At 34.2% G+C, this 9,786-nt stretch overlaps 2 protein-coding genes across 3 annotated transcripts in view; both read right to left on the bottom strand.

Moving 5' to 3' along the window:
* Window positions 1-660, bottom strand: part of LOC107693083 (ankyrin repeat domain-containing protein 6-like) — a 2,009-nt gene extending 1,349 nt beyond the window's left edge. Inside the window, exons 1-2 of one of the 2 annotated variants that reach the window (XM_016492328.1) lie at window positions 586-660; window positions 179-491 (exon numbers count right to left, since the gene is read on the bottom strand). In XM_016492328.1, coding sequence (XP_016347814.1) covers window positions 179-491; window positions 586-651 — 379 coding nt within the window. In that variant the 5' untranslated portion in view covers window positions 652-660. The remainder of the gene's footprint in view (window positions 1-178; window positions 492-585) is intronic. The other variant, XM_016492329.1, reaches the window with a different exon arrangement.
* A 1,570-nt stretch (window positions 661-2,230) lies between these two features.
* On the bottom strand, window positions 2,231-4,606 carry LOC107693059 (ankyrin repeat domain-containing protein 6-like). Its single transcript, XM_016492305.1, has 7 exons — window positions 4,493-4,606; window positions 4,176-4,274; window positions 3,815-3,913; window positions 3,267-3,365; window positions 3,046-3,144; window positions 2,590-2,688; window positions 2,231-2,398 (listed from the first exon to the last, which is right to left on the bottom strand). The coding sequence occupies exons 1-7, from the start codon at window positions 4,493-4,495 to the stop codon at window positions 2,231-2,233; spliced, it is 666 nt and encodes a 221-aa protein (XP_016347791.1). The 5' UTR covers window positions 4,496-4,606.
* Between the last annotated feature and the right edge of the window lie 5,180 nt (window positions 4,607-9,786).

Below are 9,786 nucleotides of genomic sequence, written 5' to 3'. Positions count from 1 at the left end.
TATATAATAAAAATACATTTGTATTCAAGATACATTTTCTAAAAATAAGTCTAATAATAATATCTTATGTATATAATATGCTTTTTAGCTAAATGTACATCTTGTTTTAAGGATGTTTAGATATTTTTATTGGAAATAACAATACTGATAAAAAAAATTCAGTGCAATTTTTTCAAACCTGAAGAACCGTTCAGCTTCATCTCAATGTATCTCCTCCCATGTGCGTCCCCAAATTCAAGACTTTTCCCGTCATTGTTAGGACCTGCTCCTGGGCTGGGTAACACATTGACGTAAGTGGCCAGCGAGCTGGAGCTCTCCTCAGAGATGAGCGACAGCAGCGGGAGACCCTCGGGGTCTGAATCCACCCGAGACTGATCCACGGACGGAGAGCGCAGAAGTTTGTAGTATTGTGTCTCTGCAGGCATTCGCGCTTCAAGATCCTGAATCTTAGACATGCACCAGCTTTTCACAGCATTGGTAGCCGCTACCTTCTTGAAAGATAAAAACAGAGCAACGTAAGTTTGATCAATCATGTCTAGTCTGATGCGATTGTGGTCGTGCATCTCTTCTCTTATGGTGTTGTACCTGTTTTCTCTCGCCCTCCATGCGTTCCAGGGTGGCTCTCTGATTGATTTGATAATGACACTCCATCCCTTCAGCCGACACACGCTCCTGTGTGAGTTTCTCAATAACTTTTATCTGAACAGAAAGAGATATGAGTCTCTAACACCCACATTTTCACTGCCATTGGTTTTGGAAGTGATTTTCCAATTTATTTTATCCATAGGGATTACAAAGAGTCATGTCTTTCTTCTTGTAAGTTATTTAATGGTACTACTTATATTCATATACATTTTTTCAAATACAAACCGCTGCACCCCCCCCCCCCCCAGCACTGCCTCTTTTTGAGTATACAGTTTTACTCAGAAATATGTCACATTGTGGTAGTACAATGGGTTGGGGAGATCAGTTCACATTCACTTTAACATGAGTAAAAAATTATTTAAAAAATATTTTTAATATAATAAAAATACACTGTAGTCAAGATAAATTTTCTTAATATATTAATAATAATATGCTTCTTATTTAAATGTACATCCTGTTTTAAGGATGTTTATTTATTTTTACTAGAAATATACTGATTAAATAAGCATCGAAGTTTGGATGGTTATTTCATTCAGCACCTGCTGGTAGATGCTGTAACTACACCAGGATACATGTAAATAACTAACAAAATAAAATAAAAAATAAAAAAACTACTTGTATTCATATATATTTTTCATTCAAATTCCTAGAATGCCAAATTCATTAATAATCTTATTAACTTATTTTTTATTTATATTACACTATTCAGAAGTTCAGGGTCAGTAAGATTTTTTTTTCTTTTTTTTTTTTTAAAACACTACTTTCATTCAACAAGGATGCATAAAATTGATTAAAAGTGACAGTAAAGACATTTATAATGTTACAAAAGATTTATATTTCAAATAGTCTTATTATGAATTAAACAATTTAAATATTTTCTATTCATCAAATAATCCTGAAAGAAATGTATCACAGTTTCCATAAATATATTAAAGCAACACAGCTGTTTTCAATATTAATAATATTAAGAAATGTTTCCTGATCACCAATTCAGCATATTAGAATAATTTCTGAATGATCATGTGACACTGGACTAATGGCTGCTGAAAATTCAGCTTTACCATCACAGGAATAACTAAAACTTTAACTAAAATTAAAATGAAATATAACATACAAAATAAAAACAAATATATATATATATATATATATATATATATATATAAAAAAAGAGCGTATTTTTGCATTTCACTGGTGTGACTTCCATAGTTTTTTTTTTTGTTTTGCAAACAATATGTTTGACCATTTAGCTCACATCTTGCGTCTTTTGCAGTGTATCGACTGTCTTATAAAGAAGCGATCAGGCGAAAAGTTGTTCACCTTTTTGAAAATATCTTTCCAGAGCTTGTGTTTTGTTCATTACACTGAGCGTTGCTATTTTTAATGCAAAAACGTGTTCTGTGTGAATGGCCTCTACAGTATCTGTGGAGAATATTCATCGACTCGGGATTGTGTTCATGAGTGAGTGATTTGAATCATTTATCCACCAATTAATTTAAAAACACTGAATCATTTAGAAATGAATGAGGGGATTGCCTTTATGAGTGAGTCATTGAGTCATTAATCAAACCGGTTTGTTCAGTAGAGCTTATTCAATCAAAAGTAATGCTTTGCTAGAAAGAGCAGGACAATGAACTGCTTCTAAATGGAAACCTTTGAATGTAATAACATTACTTACCTGGTTGGATTTTGCTAACAGAATAGCTAAATCTCGGTTGTTATTGTCCCGGTCTTTATCAAGAGCAGTGTGGCCTGTCTGTTGATAGATTTAGTGTGTAAATAAATCGTCATTTAGCAGATGCTGTCATTCTTTACAGTCCAATTTATGAAGCCTACTGTAGGTTGAGCTATAGCATCATCCAACCCCAGCCCCCATTACAACTTACGTTCATAATAACTATACAATAATAAAGAGATTAAGGCATATCATGAGATTACATGTTTTACATTGTTTTTGATGCTTGCGTCAGCTCCTGCTTCCAGTAACAGATTGACCGTTTTCTTGTGATTTAGGGCAGCAGCGACATGGAGCGCAGTGTCTCCTATCTGTAAAATATGTTGATTTTCCACAAGATTATGACCACAATAAGTTGTAATTGTAAGCAATTACCAGGATAAGATGCTGTAATCTAAACCACAATCTAGCAGTTTAAAGCAGACAAAGACCATTTTAATTTTGTTTATTTGTCTCAGAATTTTTCATTGTGTGCCACTTTATTATGGTTTGTTGAAGTGTAAAATAATACACTATCAAGCCATAATTAATTATGTAGTTTTGTTTTCTTTTGACAGTTTATAGCATAATTGCTTAGACAAAATAATTTAGAAACTAGGACACAGCAGTGACACAAAAAATAAACCACATTGGTGCTGGATTCAAAACAATCAGAATGAGGATCTGACCTGGTTTTTCTCAGCCACAGAGCAGAAAGAAGCCAAGAGGATCTTAATCATGGCCAAGTGATTGTAGCGTGCTGCAATGTGTAAACATGTGTCACCTGCCTGGAAGGAAAGAAATGATTGCACTGCTTTTTCAGGATTTAAAATTGAACTTTTTACTTTCAGTTTGCAATTTATATAATCATTTTTAAAAGATTGTAATGATTTTAGACGAGTGCACATGCATTGTTTTTGCTGTCAGGCATCGCTCCACCAAGTAGTAGCACTCTAGCGGTCTGGGAATGTCCATTCTGACACGCTAGATGTAGAGGTGTGTTTCCTGCCTTTAAAAATAAAATAATAATACAGTTTAAATAATGGAATAGAAACTGATTGCAAGGATCATTCATCAGAATTTACTAAAACAGAGTTTCTAAATTTAACAAAACATCTCCAGTTTTGAAAATGCTGGGTTTTAGTCCATATCTGTTAGCTGTCAGTTTATCTACAGCAAACTGACAAACATTTTACAAAATTTTCCATGTTCCTGTGCCTCAGTGGTAGAGCATTGCCGTTAGCAGCGTAAAAGGTCAAGGGTTCGATTCCCAGGGAACACACATACTGGTAAAAAATTTTAATTTAACAGAGAGAATGACACAGTAATAATAATGACACATTTGCAGACTGAAATCAACTACACTACCATTCAAAATTTTTTTTTGTTTTTTTTTTATTAAAAAATCTGGTTTAATCTCAAAGTAAATGGAAAATAATGCACATGAAAATGACTTACTTTGTTCTTGACTTGGACATTGGCCCCAGCTTTGACCAGTAGCTTTACACATGAACTGAATCCATGCCATGATACCTCATGCAAAGCAGTGTTTCCTTCCTGATGAAAGAAAATCAGATTCTATAGCATTGATTTGACAACAATTAAATGTTTTTTTTTTTTCAGTTAACAAAATCAGCTCATTCCCTGTGCAGTGAGATTAACAATAGTCTGGATTTTTACATCTGACAGTTTTATTTACAGATTCCTGAAATGTAAATTGTATAAATTATAATTCTGATATTAGAATCATTATTAGGAAATTATATTATAATAATTATAAGGATAATTATAATTATTTTTGTAATGCAAATGAACAGACCTTGTCTTGTAAATCAAGTGCACAGCCTCCATGGATGAGGGCAGAGATGGCGTCACGGTTTCCCACAACAGCTGCCCGGTGCAGGGCTGTCTGATGACCCTGGAAAAAAACAAAAACACATCCATTAGCACTGGTGTTTGGCTGTATATTCTATCTAAGCTCAAAGGCCACCAGAGGTCATACATCAGCCACATTAAAAACTTTCCTAGAAGATTGCAAATTGTGGCCTTGGCAAAAATCTCAAGAATATTGGCTTAAGCCTTCTTATCATTCGCTCAAGTGAGTAATGGTCGAAACGAAAAGTAAAAGAGATAGACCATGAGTTTACATCTTCCAGGCCGCCGTCTGCCCCCTGCCTCTGTGTGACTGTTATGTGAGACCAGGTGAACTCACAGCAACTGTCCTGTGCAAAACAAGACACGCATGCTCACATAAAAGAAATCACACGCAGATGCGCCACAATCCCACACACAGAGACTTACAGACCGAGAGCGTATGACCAGCTGGCTTTACTGACATTAAAAGAGTCACGTGGGTAATCCCTCGCACAGGAACAGAGAGATTTATTGTAGTCTTTCCTTTAGGTCTAGCATAAGGGAATATTTCTGGATAAGAATGAAACTCTTTAGATCTCTGTGTTTTAAGCTCTTGCTTTGATTTCTGGCTGGTCTCTGTAAATTTTGTGTGTGGCAATATGCTTCTCTTTTATAAAGCCAAGTTAAGAACTGAATGGTTAAATTAGGACAAAACAAGTGGTAGAATTGAGAAAATATACATTGTTTTCTTCCATTTTTTCGCTAAATGTGTGTTTTTACTTTCTGTAATTTAGTGTCAACACAGCAGGATGATAATGTGTATGGTAATGTAAAATATAGTAAATAATTGCAACTCAAGTATTTGCCTAATTAAAAAATTAATTGATACTACATGATGGTAATAAACAGATTTTTAGCTCCATATATTGAATTTTCACCTCAGTCCAACTGAAAATCTTTGAGTAAAGACTAATAATCTAATCATCAAAAGGCTGACTCTGAGATTACCAGATTTTTATAAATATAAGTTTTATTATTATATTTATATTAACGTTTTTATAAATGTCTGGCAATGATTACTTGATATTTCTTATTTTTATTCAATATATATTAATCTGCATTAATTAATGGTCTGAGCTTTTTTATTTTTAAATCTTCAATAAAATAAACCTATAGTGGTCATCTCTTATCAGTTATCAGTTGTTATTGTAAAATAAAATTTACTACATTTACTAAAACTATTCAAATTATGTTAACTGAAAAGCTGAAATAAAATTATATACACACACATTAGAACTGAAATAACTTGAAGTACTAAGATAACTAAAACTTAAAAACAAATTGAAGCTAAATATAAAAAATATAAAAAATGACTAAAACTTGCAACTAAATTAAAATGAAAACTGAAAATGTAAAAATAAAAGCAAATTTAAAATATGAATAAATGCTATAATAGTGTATAATAACACTCAAAATGAAAATGGGTCCTTTTTGTACCTTGTCTCAAGAATCAACACTGATTCTTTTAATTGAATTGGCTTGAGTATTTCTCAGAAAAAAGCACGTGCTGATCTTATTCTCTCACTGAAGAATTATTTCGATTGCATACAGCAACATTGAGGCATTAGAGAGATTGGTGAAAACAGCTTACAAATATGCATTAAACAAAGGACACATTAATAGCCTGGACCAAATGTGCTAGAGAGCAAGATTGAAGAGTTGCAGAGTTTGATCTCATGGGTTTAGCAAGATGTCCCAGATGTGAGTCCTAAAAGCTACAGCTGAGACATAGTACCACAGATGGAAAAGAGCTCTGGTGTCTTTTTTTTACTAGTCAAATAGAAAAAGTGATACTACTGTTGCATGCCGCTCAGCAGTTCATGAAATGCATGGTGCTTATAACCTCTTTTAGTCAAGCTCATGAATTATTAATGGTACGCTGCACTGCAAAACCTTTGTACTTAAATATTCGAAATTCAAGTTATGAGACTGTTCTGAAATTGCCCGTTTTGGAAATAGCTCACAAATTACAATTAATTACTGCAGAGGATCCATTGGTGAGCAAATGATGTAATGCAGATTTAAATTTCTCTAAATCTGTTCCTTTAAGCAAAATAGAGCAGGTGTTTGAGGAAGGCATATTATTGCATTCGAAAAAGAACCCATAAATTGGGAATACAAATCTTATACGATAAAACAACCGGATTAAGTTTGGATGTCAAGAAGACAGAGATGTCAATGTCTTCGACTTCTCTCAGATCCTAGAATAAAGACATCAACTCTCAACACAGCAGTGCTGCATTAATGACCTTCTACTATCAATGTTTCTCTTTTGAAGTCATCATGAAGAATGTAAAAGCAACATCTGGGAGTTTAAAGTGGGTCGAAATGTTGCATGCAATCACAAGAATACAGCATTTCTGGATCTGTGTGTTTTGCTTATGCAGTTTATCAAGGCCACATTCATCATGTGGTTTCATGAATATTGCATTACTCCGTCCACAGGGAAATTAAGATATGTATTAAAAGTGTTTGAAGCCAGATGGGTGGATCCATGTTAGGTATCATGAAATAATTCACAAGAAGATACAATCTGTGCTCATCTAAGGAACACAACCAGGAAATGCTCTCCAGACATACCAATAATAATAAATATTTAAATTTTAATCTATTATTATTATAATGCAGCATTTAATAATTCAATGTAAATCATGTATTGTTTCAGCATATTGTCACACTACAGAAGGAGACCTCAGGGAGACAGACAGGTAAGTGTAATGTCTTTATTTACAGCTTGGTGAGGAGGGGAGAGATGCAGAGCAAACGGGTGAGCAACTCAAGAGTCTTTGAGAATGACTGGACTTCGTGCAGGTTGATAACCGATCCTTGTATCTCTTTACAGGCCCGACAGATGATGCAGACGGCGAAGACAGGCGGGTAACAGGTGAGAGTCCAGGTAGGTGAGTCAGGTAAGGAGTAACAATGTTTCTTTTCCTCTTTGCAGGTTGGCAGGCTGAAGACGAGATGTCAGGACGTGAGAATGCAAGTGAGTAGGAAAGGAATCAGGTATGGGTAAACCTTGATGAGACCAGACAATGAGGGTGTGAAAAGTGACTGCTTATATATAGTAGGTGATTAGGTGAATGGTGGCAGGTGTGCTGATTGGGGATCACACCTGTGTGAAGCAGGCGGGATGCTGGGAAATTGAGTCCTTAATGAAGTAAGGTGACTGGGATGTTGACTAGGCTGGTGAACTAGTTCTTTTACAGTATATAGTTTATTTTATATGGAAATTAGAATCAGTACAGATGTAAAGCTCCTGCTATTACAGTCTTTCTGCTTATAACTCGAGCCTCATGGATCATTTCTAAGCTGATCTTTATTCTTTATTATGATCAACTGACCTCAAAGCTTAAACTGAACCACAATCTGCTAAGAACAAAACAAAATATAGCACATTTAAATCATGCTGTTGAATCACTCAATAATTGGATGTCACTAAGCAACAATTGCATCTGACAACAGCAGTTCTACATTAAATATCTGTGTTTAATAAATTATTTCTTTATGTTCCATGTATAATATACTGTACCAGTGCAATATAGTTTATGATATAGTGTAGATTTATGTAGTTTACGTTGTGTACATATTGTGGGCATTACAAAAATGTTTTTAAAATGATCATTTTTACATTTCAAATAATAAGGTGATCAAAGATGATTTGATGATGATAATAAAATTCATATATTACCTTTTTAGAGTTTCCATTGGGTCAGAGCAGGACTGGGTTTCAAAGCATTATTGGCTGGAATGAGAGAGTAAAAGGGCAGAATTCACACACTTACAGCAGTGCACACGCTAAACGTCTGTACTACACCACCTAACCACACTCACCGGCTGTGATCCCAGAGGAAATGATCAACATCAGCAGGCAGTCTGCTGGCTTTGTGGCTGCACAGAAGCAGAGGTATTGCAGTAGATCAAATCCTGTGAGACCACAATACGATGGCTATCAAGAGAAGATGAGCTGGAGTTCAAACTGGAGTCACTGTACAATATGTTACAACGTTATATACCTTTACCTGTTCTTTATCTTGCCTTTAAAGCATCTGATTTTTCAAACTTCAAACCTGCATACAAACTCTCTGATGAGAAGATCTTATCAGAGTATTAGCTGTAAAAAAGAGCCAATTAATCCTTTGAAGTTAAACAGACTGGTTATGGCCTTGAGGAATCAGTAAGAGTGTGCAGCTCTCTGAGGCAATTGTTATTAGGCAATCCATTGGATGTTCCCTTATTTGGTTGTAAGGCCTATTGGAACATCAGTACGAAGTATGTACAATAATGAAGTTTGAGACCACAGGTTTGCTTTCAACAGAATGAGAGCTAAACTAGAGAATTATTCAGAATATATATATATATATAATTCAATAATCCTGTGAGACCACAATACGATGGCTATCAAGAGAAGATGAGCTGGAGTTCAAACTGGAGTCACTGTACAATATGTTACAACGTTATATACCTTTACCTGTTCTTTATCTTGCCTTTAAAGCATCTGATTTTTCAAACTTCAAACCTGCATACAAACTCTCTGATGAGAAGATCTTATCAGAGTATTAGCTGTAAAAAAGAGCCAATTAATCCTTTGAAGTTAAACAGACTGGTTATGGCCTTGAGGAATCAGTAAGAGTGTGCAGCTCTCTGAGGCAATTGTTATTAGGCAATCCATTGGATGTTCCCTTATTTGGTTGTAAGGCCTATTGGAACATCAGTACAAAGTATGTACAATAATGAAGTTTGAGACCGCAGGTTTGCTTTCAACAGAATGAGAGCTAAACTAGAGAATTATTCAGAATATATATATATATATATAATTCAATTTTTGCATCGGTGAACATGAAGAGAAAATTAAACTCCTCTCTCATAAACGTGCTTGAATCTTCTCTATAAATAGTTACTGAGTGCTAACATCACAGCACTTACAGCGCCATCCAGCGGCGCGGACACATGTAGGCCTTCAGCTTTTACTCAAACATAAGAGGTCATCTTGGCTACGAAATCAATATTTGAATTAAATAAAATATCTATTTTAAAGTCATATAAGGTCATAGAACATTTTTGATAATAATTAAATAATTTCAAAATAATTTAAATTCATTTTTACATAATAATAATAATAATAATAGCAAATGTATATTATTGTCAATTATTTTGTTAGTGTTTGATGTCTATTATTTTTATTACATATACAGTATATGTAATATATAAATATATAACCTCTCTCTCTCTCTCTCTCATGGAACGATATTTCTCTCTCTCTCTCTCTCTCTCTATATATATAGGCTACTGCAGTATTATAATTATGGTTGTGTTAGTAAAATATTGTGCATTACTATTTTTATTATTTTTTAAATTGACCCTCTAACACTAGCATTCTCTATTCTTTCGACTTGTTTTCTTTATATTTATTTTTAAAAATTGACCCCCTAGCATTCTCTATTCTTTTTCTATTCTGTCTACTTGTTTCCTCTGAGGTGTGCAATTATTTTCAGGGAAACGCACGGCGAACGTAG

The sequence above is a fragment of the Sinocyclocheilus anshuiensis genome, unplaced genomic scaffold (genome assembly GCF_001515605.1).
Source record: "Sinocyclocheilus anshuiensis isolate Anshui unplaced genomic scaffold, SAMN03320099.WGS_v1.1 scaffold222, whole genome shotgun sequence".
In the NCBI taxonomy this organism is placed as follows: Eukaryota; Metazoa; Chordata; class Actinopteri; order Cypriniformes; family Cyprinidae; genus Sinocyclocheilus; species Sinocyclocheilus anshuiensis.
Note: the sequence above shows the minus strand (reverse complement) of the source record. Positions and strands in the feature narration are given on the sequence as shown.